This window comes from Hydra vulgaris, chromosome 12 (assembly GCF_038396675.1).
Source record: "Hydra vulgaris chromosome 12, alternate assembly HydraT2T_AEP".
Lineage (NCBI taxonomy): Eukaryota > Metazoa > Cnidaria > Hydrozoa > Anthoathecata > Hydridae > Hydra > Hydra vulgaris.
This window is the reverse complement of record NC_088931.1, coordinates 68737845-68757254: the sequence shown is the minus strand read 5'-3', so window position 1 is coordinate 68757254 and position 19410 is coordinate 68737845. Positions and strand designations below refer to the sequence as shown.

The 19410-nt window shown below is 29.6% G+C and overlaps 2 protein-coding genes across 4 annotated transcripts in view; both read right to left on the bottom strand.

The window, feature by feature from the left end:
* LOC136088955 (uncharacterized) overlaps positions 1-19410 on the bottom strand; it is a 202786-nt gene that overhangs the window by 53710 nt on the left and 129666 nt on the right. The gene's annotated exons all lie outside the window — the stretch shown is intronic.
* LOC136088952 (uncharacterized) overlaps positions 3849-19410 on the bottom strand; it is a 135503-nt gene continuing 119941 nt past the window's right edge. Inside the window, exons 14-18 of the mRNA XM_065814238.1 lie at positions 6503-6627; positions 6101-6140; positions 5533-5641; positions 5064-5146; positions 3849-4953 (exon numbers count right to left, since the gene is read on the bottom strand). Of these exons, the coding sequence (XP_065670310.1) occupies positions 3860-4953; positions 5064-5146; positions 5533-5641; positions 6101-6140; positions 6503-6627 (1451 nt within the window). The 3' untranslated portion in view covers positions 3849-3859. The remainder of the gene's footprint in view (positions 4954-5063; positions 5147-5532; positions 5642-6100; positions 6141-6502; positions 6628-19410) is intronic.

Below are 19410 nucleotides of genomic sequence, written 5' to 3'. Positions count from 1 at the left end.
AAAAAGTTTTCCATATTATTACCGATTTTATTACTGATGAAGCTAACTTTTCTATCCTACTACTGATTAAACAGATATTACCGGGTCTGAAGGGTCAAAAATACCTCCTCGCGCGGTCAAAAATATAAAGAGAAGTATTAAAAGGCCAAGTATGGTAAAAACTCCGCGTCAAAGGCGCACGAATGGGTAACAGCAGCAGCTGTTACCCATTCGTCAAGTTTTTCTTTTGCTTATATTTACATTTATTGAATGAATAAATAAGTTTTGTCCTTTTTTAGAATATATTCCATATATTTTTAGTAGGAATTTTCCTAAAAATTTAAATAAAATTTTATATCTAGTTTTTTGCCACAAAGCGACAAGAAAATCAGTGGATTCGACGTTAAAAGCCCGCGTTTATTCAACCCTTGTCACGATGTGACAAGGGTTGGATGTTGGGTGCACGAGCAGTCTAACTATGTTTACAATAAACTTTTGTGTTCAAAAGGGCCTTTGGCCTCGGTTATACATACCAAACGTACTATTTAGAGACGATATCTATCAAAAAACTGCCCAGAAAATTGCCCACATTTATACGTTCCATTACCCACAAGAGATTTTTTCATATCGTCTTCATGTAAATGCTTTTTATAAAGTCTTTGAGAAAATTTTTTAATAGATATCAATCTTTTCTACACAGGGCCTTAAAAATTAGATCAGGCTCTGAAAACCTTTTTGCTAACCTTGTTATTTATCAATATTTGATATACCTTTGGCATTGTTACATTCTCCTTTTGCTCCTTTCTAAACTTTATTATGTCCCATTATCTATCAATTTGACAACTCTTGTAATATTTATGTTTGTAGTACCTCAATGTAAATTTCAAGTTTCATCATGCCAGTTGTTTAATGTGTTCGGGTCCTAATGGCTCACTATCAGAACAAAAAACAAACTGAGATCACTGACCTTGCGCTTAAAACGTAACTCCAAAATTAAAATCTGCACTCAATCATTAAATAAACAAGTTAACAATTTTCAAGTGTCTTTAACTTAATGGTGGAAATTTCAAAGTATAATGTGATATGCAATATAAATATAACAAAATAAGTGTGTAATTTTTATATTACATTATATAACATTTTATATTACTTTCCTCCATTTGTTATTAGTTTACACTATGTGATGGATCAACCACGAGAAATACTTCCTTTTTCATCGCATATTAAAGTAATTGCTTTTTATTAGGCTTTTGAGTCTCCCAATAGATATAATTGCCATCTGCACAGTACCCAAACAGAAATGGGTGTCAAGTGAAGCTATATAATTCTTTAGTTGATACTTGTCTCCTCAGTATTTATACAGATTCAGATATTGAGTATAAAAGAATTATAACATATATATATATATATATATATATATATATATATATATATATATATATATATATATATATATTAGTAGAAAATCACTTAACAAAATTTTTTTCCATTTGACACTGTGTTTCATTCAATATATATATATATATATATATATATATATATATATATATATATATATATATATAATATATATAATATATATATAATATATATATATAATACATCTTACTCTTGCACCACCTTCATAAATAAACATTAATTGAACACCAGCCAGACAGCACTACAAGTTGGAGAAATGATCAGTCATTTTAAAAGTACTAAAATGTTAAAGATGGGTATAGTCTTAGAACTTAGCATACAAGTACCTAACTTAGATAATGCATCTTGCAGTAACATCACTAATTTAAGCAAAAAACTTTTAAAGGTTGGCAGACTTTCAAATATTTTATTGAATTTTGTTATAGACTCATTAATGTTGCATTTTTTGTCTTATCTTGCACATTTACTACGAACTGTTCAAAGTAGTTAAGATTTGCACTTTTGCATATTCTTTAGCAGTCTTATCTTCTGACCATATGAGTGCTTTAACATCTTTAACAATTAAACCTAGTCATCATTAGGTCATAGGAAGAAGGTACTACCTAATCAGTTCTCTCAAAAAAATTGATTTTCGTTTGACTTAAATTAAAGAATTCAATACCCGATTTTGCTAATTTAGTTTTAAATTTAACTACTTGCTCAAAACCCGACTGACTGGAAACTTTGATCCTAAAACTTAAAATATATTTAGCACTGATATTATTTGTGTGCATTTGTGTTATTGCATATTATGTTAAATATATTTTTATATATTGGTGCAAAATGTATTTACTAATATTATGCATTTTATGCATAATATGGATATTTTATGATTTTAGGCATAATATCAATATTATGCATTTTATGCATAATATCGATATTGCATAATATCTAATTTTATGCAAAATATCGAGATATTTTTTTTTCTATTATATTTTCTTTTTAAACCCAGTAATACAATTTTCAGGTAAAGTAACTTAGATTATTACAGCTTATAGTTAAATTACGTCAAAAGTCTCTCCCACTTATTAGCCTATAATGCTAATAACGAGACTGTTCAGTTATATTTTAGAAATATGCACCTCCATCAAATTTTTAAATGTTTCTTTTTGTTCTTTAAATTCCATGGAACGATTATTTTAATATTGCTATCATATTTCAACTTGCAGTTCTTTTTTGAGGTAGTGTCAATTTAGTTTTTCTTCCTTCTATCATGTATTAAAAGAAGTTTAAACCAAGAGTTTTACATATAGAAATCACTTCATTTGTAAGTGATTTTTTGTGCGTTGACTGCAATTGATTTATTATCAGTGAGTAACAAGTTTGATTTTTCATCAGCCTGATAAATAGATTAGCCGCTTTCTCAAATTCGAATAGTTGAAATATCCTCTATTTAAAAGAATGCAGGTAATTTTTACTATATTTGAGAAACCAAAAACGATTTTAAAACTGCTCTTCCAACGGCGTCTATGGTTCGAAGGTGTTTTAGACAAGCATTTCATTGCTTGTGCACTAATTTGCTCCTACCTAATTTGAAATCATTTACATGAAAAATGTTTATTAAAGAAGAAATTAGAATAAAAATTCTGAATGCAGACATGAAAATAAGTACCTTTTAAAAAGTTATATGAACACATGACCAAACTAAAATTATCCATATTCTAAAGAATTCTTTTTACAATTTAATATTTGCAAAAATACATCGATAATGTAACTTCCTGCTTAAAAAAAAAAAAAAAAAAAAAAAAAATACTTATATCAAAATACTTATAATAATTAAAAAGTTTGTGTAAAAATTTTGTCCTAAAAAATAAATTTTTTGAGATTTAGACTTTCTTCCTGATGATCCTGCTGAAAAAGAAACTGACAGTTGACGCTCAAATTAGATAATTATTTATTAAGTTGTTACTGCTCTGTTTAAGAACATTGAGCTCTCTTATTTTAGAATACACAAATATATTTGACACGATACTTGTTGTGCGACAATTTTACACAGAGTTGTAAAAAAAATCATTAAAATATAAGGAAAAATGTATGAACCACAATACTGCACACACATAGTTCAGTTATTTCATAACTCAGGGCTTATTACAATCATAAATATGTTTCACAATTAAGGGTTCATCAGTACGATGATGTAATACCGAAGGTGTGTAAACACACCATCTGCCAGGAACATGAGCTGGTATGTTTACACATATTCATTGCATTAGTAGGTACTAGTCAATATAAAACAAATATAAAAAAATATTTTTAACAATAGTTTTTTTTTTATATTTGTAATGATAGTTTACAATACTAAAATAGAATCGTGTAATTAACAAATATCAAAACTGAGCTGATATTCAGTCGCTTTTATATTTTATATAAATTGCTATTTAACTATGTAAAAATTTAAGAAAACAAAAAACAAAAAAAATTCTTACTTACCAGGCAAAATTTTAGAGTATTGATTTTTCCCCAAATTTTCAGCTTTTATTGCTGTCTCAGAGCAACTTTCTCGAACTGGAGAAATGCTTTTAAGAATTTTAAATTCATCCTCAATTAGTTTTTTTCCAGAGGAAAAATCTTTCATAAGTAGATTGTTAAGAGTTGTTGAGAAATTTGACACTGGAATACCAGTTTGACCACGTGTTACTGCTTCATAAATTGCATCATAAACAAATATGTATTGCTCTTTTGACTGAACCATTTGCATTCTGTTTTGACGAATAGTTTCAAAATAGTTAAAAATATCAACTTTTTGTTCTGATTTAACTAACTGTAACATTTCATCAAGTAAAATGAAAACACCTGTGCGACCAATTCCACCACTGCAGTGCACAACAGTTAGACATTTATCTGAATATGGCACTAAACATCGAAATCGATGGCAAAAGTTTAGTAACATTGTTGGGTATTCGGGACAACCATTATCAAGCCAAGATGTAAACTGCATATGAATAAAATGATGATTTACTTCTTTGAAATTTCTAGAAATATAACGAATAAAACAATCAGCAAAGTTTTCTGTTTTTGTAACACAAACATTAAAGCCACCATATTCTTCATTACTTTCTGGCCAATATTGAGCAGATTTTATTTTATCATTTTCAACCAGATTAGTAAGCATAATAACAGCTTTAGGCTTTTCATGAAAAATCATTCGCCAAAAGTCAACAATAGTTTCATTCTTAGGAGCCTGGGTTGCAATGTAACTTACTTTTTTGGAGTAGGAGGGTACGTAGTTTGCATTTATATAAGTATTTTCATAATTAGTGAAATCTGGAACTAATTTGACTAGTGAGTGATCATATGGGACAATGTTTGCATATCTATTTTTATGCGGATATTTTGTAGCTTCAGTATGTGGATATATTTTGTTTTTAGAAACACTTTCATATTGTGTCATAAGATCTTTGTAATCATTTTTTTTTACATTTAAGTAATAAGCAACAAAAGCATTAACAGACACTGGTGGCCATTTCTGAACAGTTTGTAAGGCAGTGTAGGGATTATTGTATTTTAAAGACAATTCTGTAAGAAAAAAATCACCAAAATAAAGGTTATTTTATCAAAGTAAGCTATGTTTCAATTAACAAAAAAAATATACAAAGTTATAATGCAAACAAGACAATAAATTTTACCCTGATATTGCATCGCATCTACATTATTTTGATTATGGATTACTTTAGACTGAAGTAAATTGTCTTTATTAAACTTATTCCTCCTGTAAAAAGAACCAACCAAAAACACAATGTGTTTCATAAATAAGTTCTAATGAATTTAAATATTACAATACTATTAACAAAGAACAAAATTAAAATAACTCTTGAGCCAGTGTTATTATAGTATCCATAAGGTTCCACACTAGTTAAAAAGATCACATAATCCAACAAGAACAATGACTTACACTGAACATTGACTTACACTGAACAACCACTACACCACTACTGCAGTTTTATTTTATATAGTAAATATCAAAATATACATAACTTTTGGACTATAAAATATCAAAAATATTTTTCATATCAAAAGGCTATTTTTTGTAAATAAATATTATTAAATAATTTTATTTTTATACTTTTGTGATGTAACTTATATTATATAACTTACATTTTTAAAAATGCAATAAAACCGCAAATTAAAACAGGTATCACAATTAATCCAAAAAGATATGAGTGTGTTGATGATTTTCCAATTGAAGCAGTAAACTTGGATAGAGCTAAAAAAAAAAAAATTATCAAAATTTATCCAAATCATAAAAAGAAAAAAAAAAAAATTTATTTTAGTGAACCAAAACTCTTTCATAATAATATTATTTTTTAAATATTTAATATTCATTTAATAATACATTTCCTTTGTTGAAGAATTCTTGATAACTTAATCATTACATTGGGTAATAAAAAATTATTATATATATATATATATATATTTCAAAATCTTATTCAAATATGATATATTTATGCCTGTATGAAACTATTATTATATATTTATATGTATTATATATTTATATATACTTTATATATACTTAAGCTCTTTAAGATTTATTATAAGCAAATATCAAATTAATTAATAGTAATCAACTATAAATTTATAAACTATAATTTCTAAATTAAAGTATTAACAGGTAATAACAATTATTTACAGATTGTCAACACAAGAAATAATAACTTTAATTTACCAATAAACTCAAGTAGCCATGGACTTGTGTATATGCGACCCTAAAACAGTGTTAATAAAAAAAATTTAATTCACATAAGTAAATAGTTTTTTGCATATACTTTGCATACTTTTTCTTTCAACAATTTTTACCAGTTATAAAAAAAAAGAGAATACAGTATTTCACTGATTAAAAAAAAGAGTACAATAGTCAAATTATCAAAATTGAAAGAAAGATTAGAATAGTCAATTCATAAAAAATTGAAAGAGGGCGTATAATAGTCAACTCATTGTAATTACATAAAACCATTCAGGAGAATTTACAATAACTCCTTTAAAAAGTAGTGTTTATTTAGCAATTAGTTTACAAATAAGAGAATAAATAATTGCAATACTACTTATTTTATAAATATTTAAAAATTACATCATCTAGAATATTTCTTTGAAACAATGTATATGTTTGACCAGCAATCAGTTTACCATTTAAATAATGATTAGTATTGTTTTGATCATTACTAACTTGATAACCTTCAAACTTCTCATTGCTGCCTATAACATAAAAAATTCATGTTAGATAAATATTGCAATCTACTTGACTTTTATCAGGTTAAACATTTGAGTGAATAAATTAATTCACCTAAAATATAACTGAATGACACAGCTAGGAATTTGACCTTATTTTCAACCTCCATATGGTGGATTATAATAAGCTGTGAAAGCTTAATGATGCAGATAAAATTTAAAAAAATTTAGATACTACACAACAATCTAAATGTGAGAAAATTGATATATTTAATAAAAATTAAAATTTTTTTTTTACTAAATATTTAAAAAAAATATAATTATAGAAAAATATTGTTGATTATCAATGTTCATAGTGTTTCTTTTAAATATTATTAGCAATAAATATATTAGCAGTGCAAATTGTATTTAAATTAAGCAATGATTTAAACTAATGCTTAAACAAGCCTGTTTTCAATGGTCTTACCACCTTCGTTTTTTTAGTGTCACATTGAACTTTTAATGAGTCAAACAAAAAAAAAAACTGAGTTTAGAAATCTAATTTTTAAAATCAATTTTTAATTTTCAAATTCAACATTCAATTTTCCGAACTTAAGTTAATCTTAAAAAACTGAGAAAATTGATCTTTAAGTTTTTTTAAATAGATTTATTCTGAATACCTCTTCATTCTTAAAATTTAAAGTATAGTGTTCTAGATGCTTATTAGGAATATGATAGTATAAAATTTCTATCCAATGTCAAATAAAGTAATCATGACACAAAAGACAAAAAGACATTGCTTCTATCAACCATATAAATCCGAAACTCTGCATTTCTCCATCTGAAGAGATGAGATTTATATTTTGTACCTATTGTTTTTTAAAAAAACAACTCTACGCTAAAACCAGAAAATAATTTAAAGGAGCTATCCAAGAATCTTTAGAGATACACAATTTTGGCATTTAAAATTTGGGTATGGCAAAGGTGTATTTGCACATATGAAAAGGAACCAAAGTAATTTTTGAAAAAAATTGAGAAACCTACCTAATGCAACAAACTCAAAATCAAACTAAAAATTAGTTTATCTTTGCAGTACAGTGACTTCAAATGTTTCAGATTCAAAAATCGTTTCAACAATTGGGAGTTGAAATATCTTTGTATAATAGGGTGCTCTAGAGAAGCATTGTGAAAAAAAATTTCTCTCAGAATCTTGCTATCTGGCAATTTTCCCATTCGTTCATCTATTTTGTGATAAAATACAAAATGTCAAGTCGTTTAGTCATGTTGAAGCCTTGCCACCAGCTCCCTGAATTTTCTTATTAAAAGTTATGTTAGTCCTTTTTCTAAACTAATCTAAATATTTTTCTAAACTTTTTCTAAATTTTTTTTAGGAAAAAAATTTAATGAAAGAAGTTAAACAAGAATTACTCATCAGACAGAGCAGACTGTATTGTTTGTTTGAAAAACATTTTGTTTATTTAAAAATTTTTCAACAAAATATATGACTAACAGATTTGATTAAAACATATTATGTGAAATTTTGTAGCGCTATATAGTGTATATTTTACACTATAATACGGAATCATTAGTTTAGAAGGAACTGTTAAAAACGATCATGAATAGACCTGTACTCAGGAAAGATATTGACATCTGGTTATTAGGAAAACTATTAGCTGAATTACAACCAACAAGAATTCCTTCAAAGGGAGATGTGCTGTGTTTCTTTTTGTTTTTGAAGGACAGACCGATGAAACAAACCAAATATGTCAGTTGTAATGGTGCTATAGCTGAAAAAGTTGTAGTGGAAATTCAAAATCAATGGGATATAGCTGGAATTGCAATACAACGCAAAGACAAAGTTAAAGCTAAAATATTGAATCTCTATAATATTTATAGAACACTCCAGAAGAAAAAAGGATGTCAATCAAATGAAGCAAAGGAAAAACTTTTTATTGAAGATATGAAAAAATACTTTTATATTGTTTACCAAGATGCTCAAAACAAATTAGAAACGGACCGGCTTCGTGATAATGAGCAAAAAAAAGAAGATGTTGAATTTCTTACAGCAGTTAAATCTCAAGAAAGAGTTATTTTGGGATCAGAAGACAAAAAGTACAAACGAAAAGTTTCTCAAAAAATACAGAGAGCGAGAATTGAATTGGCAAGAAAAATGGCTGAAGAACTGAGAAGTCAAAATAATCTGGCAGCAACAATAAGCACCAATCCTGAAACGACAAGTGTTGACTCCCCCGAGTCAGACATGGAATCAGAAGAGGATATTAGTCTTACATGTAGTTCAGACAAATGTGAATATGAAGATTTTGAATGTCAGGAAGCTGATATTGTAACAAAGAAAACCAAACCTGACAGAGAAGACAAAATTACGCTGGATCTTCCAAGAAATCCTTTCAAAAGTGACAAAATTTCAACAATGGCGGACCGCTTGAATTTATCAGCTGGTAAAAAAATAGCCTTTATGGCGGCAATACTCGCAGAGGGTGGAGCTGATTTGAAGTGTGTGACTTAATCGAAAACAAGCAGTAGGACAGCTGCTAAGAAGCTTCGAATAGAGAATGCCAATGAGATTGAAACTACATTTGTTTCCCCAAAGTATGTAACATTACATTGAGATGGGAAAATTGTTCCTGAGGATGCTGAACGGCTAGGTGTTCTTGTGGCTGGGATGCAAAACTATAAAGAAGGTAAACTTCTTGGGGTTCCAGTTATCTCGGATGGAATTGGTGCTACAATGGCTAATAGTAGCTATTCTCTTGTATTCAAGTGGAAAGTAGAACAGTCCATTGTTGGTCTTGTTTTCGATACTACTGCATCAAATTCAGGATGGAAAAATGGTGCATGTGTACAGTTTTCGATACTACTGCATCAAATTCAGGATGGAAAAATGGTGTATGTGTACAGTTGGAATTGATGCTAAACAAGTAAGTATTATATTTTGCTTGTCGTCATCATGTGAAGGAGAGAATTTTGTGTTCCGCAGGGCAACAGATTTTTGGTCCAACATCCAGTCCGGACACCCCTGAATTCATGGAATTTAAAAAATTTTGAGATACAGTAAAACAATGATCGAATTTCAAAATTTTAAATATTACTGATCGACGTCTCAAGCAACAGAAGGAAAATGTTGTTAATTTCTTGCAACAAATCTTGGCCTCAGAAGGTAACAGCATGCCTCGTGATGACTACAGAGAATGTGCAGAACTTGTGCTCATACTTCTAGGAGAAACGCCTCCTCATGAAGTACACTGGCTCAGGCCTGGTGCACACCATCATGCACGCTGGATGGCAACTGTTATATACAGTGCTAAAGTGTATGCTTTTGGTGATCAGCTGAACTATGATCCTGAAAAAATGGAAAAGTTGCGTCGTATTTGCACATTCGATGCCCTATTTTATGTGAACGTATGGTTAGCCGCCCCTTCTGCAGCCAATGCACCATCAAATGATCTTCAGTTATGGCATGATCTACATATGTTCAAGAAAATTGACCCAGAGGTAGCTGAAGCAACAATTTCAGCATTGAACAGGCATATGTGGTATCTGGCAGAAGAAATGGTCACATTTTTGCTCTTTTCAAATTTGGTGTCAGATTCGGAAAAAAAACAAATTGCCAGACAACTTATCAATGCAAAAAAAGACAAACCACTAGATAAAGGTGTTCCTGTTTTCCCACAGCTAGCATCCTCAACAAAATTGGTACATCTGATTGGCAAGAAATCTTGGCTCCTGTTCAATTTACTTGGAATTGAAACAGCCTGGTTGCACTTGCCTCCAAAGCAGTGGGAAACCGACAATAATTTTCAAGAAGCAGCAATGTTTATACATCATGCAAAAGTTGTCAATGATTTAGCCGAGAGGGCAATGAAGCTTATCACAGACTTTGCAAATACTTTAACAAGAGACAAAGCACAAAAACAATATATGTTACAAGTGGTGGAACAACACCAGCGCAATGTACCAGAATTGAGAAAAAAAAACACTGAAAAATCTATGAAAAAACTTACATAATTGTTTTTCCGAATACGGCTGGATCAGTATTTTTCTTAGGCCTAATTATCATATCATGGTAGCTAGGCTAGATCATTGTTTACACCTAAATTTTGATTGCTTAAATTCAACTTTTAATAACTCTAGTTCACTTCGAACAATTTATGTTACTTTTTTAATGTTAAAAAATGTGACAAACATTTTTGTTATGGTGGCAAGGCTTAGAGTTATTTTAAAATCTTGAAGTATGATTTTTTTCACTTTAAATACTGAAAGGAATGGGAAAACACCCAGGGAGCAAAGTAATTTTGAGAAAAAAAAATTTGGAGCACCCTATTGTATAACTATTTGAAACAATTTTTGACAGAGTAAATTAATATGTACTTTGACAACCTGATGTTTTATGTTTATATTGATATTATACTTTCACAGAACTGAATAAAGGTAATGGAAAAATTTTCTACTTTCTCTGAGGCAATTTATTTTTTAAACAATATTAAAATGAACAAAAAAAAAAGAGGTTCTACAAGAAGAATTATTTACAATGAGAGGAACCACCTTTGTACTTAACAGATATTGCTCAAGCCTTTAGGTATACAACTGTATCTACACTTATCATATATTATATCATAACACTATATTTATCATACCTATGTTTAAGAAATGATTTTTAACTACCTAGTGTACAATCTTTAACAGAATTGACCTTAAAAGCAAAAAACTTGAAACTACATCTTTAATTTTACTCATTTCAATACCATTCCTAATAAATCTTGGAGAACTAAATAAAACATTTTTTTATTATAAGATTATATCCTATTATGGAAGAATATACCTAATAATTGGCAATCGAAAAACCTAAAGAGATTAAATTTTAATTTGGTGAAGTTGAGCAGTCATAAAACTCTCTAATCACATTTTTTTGTCCGAATTCGTGATGTGCCGGGTATCCGGTAATTTGGCTGTTTTTTCAGGATATCTTAAAAGAAATTTTGAATGGATGTAAATCTAATAGTGCTATGGATTTGATAACCACGAAGTTCTATTCACTCATTATAGACGTGTCTAAAATTGCTATTTTGACCTCTCAAAACGAATTCTTCCCGGTCAAGGTTGACCGGTTGAAAAAAAAAAGAGTTATATAACGTTTGAAAAATTATCAGGATGCCTTTGAAAATGCATATACCAAAATTTCATAAAATGTAAATCTTTGAAAAAAGCTTCTAAAATAATTTTATCGTTTGTACGCTACTTTAAATCGCTTCGTTAGTGAGTATTATAAATGACGTAAACTATTAGTTTTTTTTGCTTCACTTATCAAGACTAATTTCATTTTACTGGTGGTGAAATCCATAACTGCTTTTTTCATAAATGATTGAAGTTCTTATTTTATTATTGTTTTAATAATAATATAATATTAACTAAGAACATTTTTTTATTCCTACATTTTTATTTATATATTCTTTATATCATTTTATTTATTTTTCTTTTTTCTACCTTTTGCTTTTACATTTTACCTTTTGCTGCCAATTGCAATGAAAAAATACCTTTATTTTTTATTTTTAGTTTCATTTATCCGTAGTCAACAAAACTTACAAAGTATCGACTAAGAGCCGCACACCAGGCCCTTCTGTGATGAAAATAAATTTTTTTAGATTTCAATTAGTTAAGACTCCGGAAAATAGAAAGTTCGTATTTAAAATTGTCGAGGTTCTTACGTTCTCTATTTTAAAGACTCTTTGTTCGGTTGACGCTGAGTGACTGAGAAGTTAACTTTATTATTTAGATAAATTTAAAATTACCAAATGCGCGTTTGCTTTTTTTTTCTACTATTAAAATCTTAAAAAAAAAAAAAAAAAAAAAAAAAAAAAAAATATATATATATATATATATATATATATATATATATATATATATATATATATATTGTAGTATAAAGTTTCGTTTAACACAAATAATTTTGATAGTATTTCATAAAACGATTGTCATGATTTTATTAAATATTAGTTCAGCATCTGCCGGCGAGAGGCATTAACATTATTATCAACTAAATAACATTAATTGTTTATAAAATGATTTTAAATAAAAATGAATGAAAGATATAAAATGATACAAATGAGAGAATTGCGAATTTGAACATTTTTTATATCACTAAATTATAAGAGAATCATCAAACATCAGCATTTCAAAATGGAGGCGACTAAAAAGAGACAAACAACACTTTCATTTTTAACACAAGCAGGATCGGAATTAAAACCACCTGTTGAAAAGAAGAAAAAACTCAAAAGTAAAAAATACAGCTAACAACAGCTCAAAAATGGGTAAACACTACTCTTGCAAAATATAATGCAAATGAATGGCTAGAGATATTATATAATGGAAACTATGTTACAGCATTAAAATGCACTGTATGTCGTCAGTATACTAAACAAATTGATATTTATAAAGGATATACGCCAGAATGGGGAAGCGATAAAGGTAGTTGTAGGATACAGCACAGTGCCGCAGTTGATCATGCAAATGGTTTACCACATCAAAGAGCCCACGAATTAGCAATGAAAAGTAAAGGAATGGGTGTAAGCGAACGAAATGATAAATTAAGCAATCTGCAGAAAGAAATGCGGCAAACTGATATTTTATCGGGTTTGAAAACCATGACCACGAAAGATCTATGAAAAAAATTTGAGGTAGCATACTTTATTGCCAAAGAAGAGCTTCCGCTTAGCGTATACCCTAAAATACTACGTTTGGAAGAAAATCATGGTGTAGAGTTTGGCCAAGCATATAGAAATAAAATAACTTGTGGAACTTTTATTGATTACATTGGATTGAGTTTGTCAAATATTCTCAGAAATAAATTAAAAACACGAAATTACTTCAGTATTTTAATTGATGCATCAACAGATGTATCTGTAATTGAAAAAGAAGCTATATTTATTATCAGTTTCGATCCTACTCCAATAGGAAAGACCGAGATATGCGTTGAGTGTTCTTTTCTTTCTATTTCTGATCTTGAATACGGAACATCTGAAGGAGTTTTCAATAAAATTAGTCAATCCCTTGAATCAGAAGGTATCGAAAAATTTAAAACTAAATTAGTTGGTTTTAGTGCTGATGGCGCAGCTGTAAATAGAGGAAGTAGAACAAGTGTAAATGTATTACTTCAAAAAGAAATTCCATGGGTAACTTTTGGTTGGTGTGTTGCACATCGCCTTGAGTTAGCGATAAAAGATAAATTTGCACAAATAAAAACGTTTAATGATGTCAATAACATCATTTTGAAAATGTATAACATTTATAAAAAATCCCCAAAAAAGTTACGACAGTTAGGAAAGCTTATTGCTATCCTTGAAGAGGGTAATTCATTTTACATTGCAGGTATTCGCCCCAAAAAAGCATCAGGTATATTGGATTTTTTTTTTTCAATTTTAACTATAAAAAATACTTTATAAAATAATATACTTTATTAGATGCTGGTTTTTTATAGAACAAAAGTTCTTTATAAAACATTGTTTTGAGCAATAAAAACTTTTTATAAAAGAAAATACTTGTGCAATAATAAATAAGAACACGATGTATTGCACATAAAATTCAAGCACTTGAGATGATCTTAGACAAATATGGAGTATATATGAAACATCTCGAAAACATGACTGCAGATTTCAGTTTTACTCAAGCAGAAAGAGCAAAGTTTAAAGGGTATCATCAGAAGTGGAATGATGGACGAATACCTCTTTATATAGTATTATTCATAGAAGTTTTATCGCCAGCAAACTTGTTATCTTTATCTTTTCAATTCCGTAGCATCATCTAGATTTATAAAACAAACTAAAAAAAGTTAAGTCGCTTGAAGAAAAAAGAATTTACGGATTTACCAACAGTCAAACGTTTCCTTGCAAAAGTAAAAAACAACACTGGAAAGTATTCATTCCAAGATGTTGAGCTTCATGACTTTACAAACGCACTAACTTTAGTTAAGAATTCGAAATGAATGATTGTAACGTTAATTGCCGAATCCATAGTAGAGCGTTTGGAAACACAAAATACAGTTCCTGATATGTATGGAATGTTAATCTTAAACACTGGTGGCTGGTTTCAAAATAACACCAATAATTCATTTGCTGATAATAACATCGAAAAATTGGATGACTTTTATATTATGCCGTTACGTTATGCTGGCTTCGCTGGGAGTGTAAATAATATGTTTGATGCTTGGCAAAATTTAGTTGATTACACTGTCAAATATTTGGTACCAGATAAAACTGAGTACCGTAGAGTATGGTATCAAATTTTTTCGAGTTCTATGAAAAAAGATTGGAGTCCAATTCTACTTCTTGTTAAATTGCTGTTCGTATTGCCTGTTTCGAATGGAAAGGTTGAGCGTCTTTTTTCTCTTATGAATAGAATTAAAACTGACACAAGAAATCGCTTAACTGAAAAACGGCTCAATAATTTAATTCGGGTGTGCACTGATGAAACAAATAGTGAAGAATTTGATGTGAATCCTGCCATTAAATTATGGGCCGAAGATACTTTGCGAAGGCCTACACAAGAAAGTCAAAAAATTTATTCAAAAAAAGAAAAGAAAAAAACAATTACAAAAACATTAATTGATTTAGAATCGCCATCAGACGAGTCTTTAGATTTAAAATCGTCTTTCGATGAAACTTTGGATAATAAATCAGATGAAACGTATCTTTAAAAAAACATTTTTAAGTTATATAAAACTTTGTTTTTTGTTACTTAGGCATTTATTATAGTGGTATTACACTGTGACCATTTTCTATAGGCGCATGTGGATTATGTCTTAAAAGCGTACTTAACTTCTTTTTCATAGTGTATTTCAATAAATTATAAATAAAGTATCAAAAAATAATGAAAATTATCAAAAAATAGTATCAAATTTGAAAAGAGGTTAATCATAAATGAATTAAATTCAAAAGATAGCTGACTATTTTCTATAGACGCAGTTCACATTTTTTTTACAAAACTATCAAAAAAAATGTTTTCATTAAATTTTTAGTACTCGATTGGACCTCTTTTGCGCTAAATTACTTGATAAATTTGCTTTGACATACTTCCCACCAAGTTTTCCAGCACTTTTGGCTCCATATCCTCCCAGCATTCTGATACCGCTACTTTTAGCTCTGCCACAGAGCTATATTGCTTCTGGTCAGCATAGATACGTCTTACAATGATTCCCCAGATGTTTTCAACAGGATTCAAATCTGGACTGCAAGCAGGCCACCACATTTGCTCGATTTTTTAGCTTCAAACCAAGCTTTAGTCTTGTTACTAGTGTGAATGCTGGCGTTGTCTTGTTAAAAAACAAACTTTTTGCGTTGGTATTTATTTTTAAATAGAATCAAACATAATTTTAGCACATCAATGTATTCAGAACTTTTCATTTTGCAAGATGTAAATGCTAAATTTAACTTTCCTGTTGCACAAAACCCAAGTCAAACCATCAAAGATCCACCACCGAAATTCCTTGTCGAAAAATATTTGGGTTCAAATCCTCAAGTCACGCTAGTAGCTACTAAAACCATCAGGCCCATCAAGATTAAGCTTTTTTTCATCCGAAAAAATCACCTGGTATTGAAAACAAAAACATTCAGCAATTTAGACATCTGATGTATTTATGAGAATTTAATCTAAAATTTCTTACTTGTTCCCAATCCCGTGCCATATTTTCGTGGGCGAATTCCATCCGTTTCTGTTTGTGAACAGGCTTCAAATTTGGTGCTTTATTCATTTTTGATCGTACAATGTGTGGGCTGTCTTTAAGACCTTTCCTAATCGTCTTCTTGCAAACATTTAAACCCAAATCTGACTTAATTGTTTTCAAACTTTTTGATGAATTTAATGCGAGTCGAACAATTCTGCGTTTTTCACGGCCTAAAACCTTAGATTTCTTTGGTTTCCTCTTGATTGTTGCATAATCTGTTGAATTTTTCAAGAAATTACGGATAATGTGATCTGATCTCTTTAATCTTCTAGCAATTTCTTGATTTGGAACTTTGTCTCGATGATAAGCTAATATTTGACCTATTTCAATAACAGTAAGGACCTTTCCTTTTGGCATTTGGTTAAGTTCAACTTAATTTCGACTCACAAATAAAAAATACTACAGAATATTAGAAATTTGCAACAAAACTCGTAAAAACTTTAGTGCGTCTATAGAAATATGCTCGTCAAAACTCGTAAGAACTTTAGTGCGTCTATAGAAAATTGCCACGCGATTATTAAAAATTTAATTATTTTAATACAATCAAGACAATTAATAATCAGGTGCATAATGGATCATTGTTTTCCTACATATACTTATTCAAAAGTACCGTTAGAACAATTTTATTACCACTGTAACACTGTAAATCTGCTAAATTCTACATGAGTCTATAGAAAATGGTCGCAGTGTACATTAAACGATACTTGATTTAGTATTCAGTTTAAATTTTTTTGATATAACATAAAAATGTGTATTTTTTATTATTTAAAAAAATAAAATTCAATTAAAAAAGGAATACGAGTTCGTTCATTTTGAAGTATCAAGTTATTGTTTTATTTACAAAGTTTTGTCATGCAGAATAATTGCTACGATAAAAATTTAAAACAAAAAAAAAATTAAAATTTTGACCGCCCAAAAAAAACAACTGACCGTCAATTTTATGTATTAGCCGGTCAGTTTGACCGCTCGCCTTTGATTTCTTATTTTCCACGCTGGCTTCGCACTTATGCAGATTCGCAGTTATGAAATTCGCACTTATTCAGCTTCCTCAAACCATTTAGTGCTATGAGCATTAAAGTCACCAACAACAACAACATTGGTTGATGGATAAAGAGAGAGGGTTCAGTCAATTTGATCAGAAATAATATCAAAAAGAGTGCAATCTTGAGATGAAGGAGAACGATATAGAACAAAAAGAAAGAAAATTAAGTAAAGTAGTGCTAAACGAAAGCACATAAAAGAATAGTCTGTGGATTCAAACCTATTTTTCCAACAAATGAGTGAATACTTATGATTGTAAATGTCCAGGCCAAGCATGTGACTAAAGTCTACGAATCAAAGAAAGATAACCATCAACACTAAGATCACAAGATGAGACATAAGCAGAACTCAAATTAGTCTCACAAAGAGCAAGTAGGTCTGGTGAACTTTGCAAGAGATAAGACTCAACAGAAGAAAAGTTACTTTGAAGACCACAAATATTAGTGAATGATAGGTTTAGAGAACTTGGTGATGATAATTGTTTTTTGTGTTTTATAGTTTATGGTACTTTATTCATTTATAAATTTGTTAAAGAACTTGACTCAAAGCATAGACAGTACACTGTTTAATAGCCCAAGCAATTGCCTTATTACTATTAATAAACCCTTACATTACTATTAATAAGCCGTAACAAAGGGCCCTAAATGTAGCCTTGACAATGCACACCAAAAGTACAAACAGGGGCACCATCCATGCACAATATGTTAGTACTCTGATATTGTACAGCTGTTGATGGAATCAGCCTCTTTGAGAGTTACCACAGAGTTCGGGAAACCTAACTACCAGCCAGCCTCTGAACCATAAAACTGAGTTTTAGAGCTGTACCCTCATTAGGAGATAATAAAATGAGTTGCCTAGTCATAAAAACAGGGACACAAGCAAAACCCATGCATTAAGTCAAGAAGATTCAGCATTCAACATCCTAAACTGGAAACAATGTATAAAAAATACATCTGCGCCAGCTTAATAGATAAGGAAGGGGCGTGAGGCTGGTCAACGGATAGAAAAAAGATAAGTATTTTTATGGAGACACATCTCTAGCCTTTCACAACCAAGAGCCCCATAGCAGGCGGTGTATTATGTTAGAGTTGGCTTCTCCTAGCCTTTGCCTAAAAAAGCGTATCCTACATGGCAGCAGGACATGAAAAAAGTTGTAATGGGTTACATGTTACCAGTAGCAGGATGACCTGACCTGACTTAAAATGTATAAAAATGTATTGAAATAAAACAAAGCAAATATAAAAAAGTAATTAATAATTAAAAGTAACTTACCGTTTCTTATATGACTTAAACATGTCTTAAAAATATAATAAGTAAATACCACTCATAAACATTGAAACTTAGTTAAGATGGTTTGTGGTTAGTACGAAAGTTGTTAATAGGAAATATGGTAGAAATGTAGTAACTCCAATAGTATGAGAAATATAAAAATTGCCTGGTAAGTAGAGACAATAGCTATCACACAAAACAGACCCAGAGCAATTAAAAAATAACTAGCCCGAGACAAAAAGATAATCAAACATTAAATCAGTAGGCAGAGAATAGTGAGAAAACAAACAATGAGACAATAAATGCGATCCTCCACTAATAACTTATAACCACTGAAAAATGTAACATTAAAAGCAATATAGTTGACAAAGCGACCAAAAGAACGTAAGTGAAGACTGTATGGTGAAAACCACAATAAACTAACATAGTGAGGTCAGATCAAGAAAATTATATAGAAAGAAAAAAACCTAACAAGATCGTGATATGTCTAAACTTATATAGTAGAATTGTTAAGTACATTCCAACCAAGAATACATTTGTTATAAAAATACACTTATACATACTTTGGTGTAAAACTTTTGCTCTGTTATGCTTCTCACAAATATACAGTTTCATTCACAAATTATAACACAAATCTGAATAAATATACAAGGATAAGGTTATAAAAAGATTATAGACAAAAGTATATAATAATGAACAAATATTTGATTTACTGTTTTTAAAGACTGTTGATGTCTACAGGTGTGATGATGTAGTGCATTAGTATGTTCAGTTTGGTCGTCTCGTAT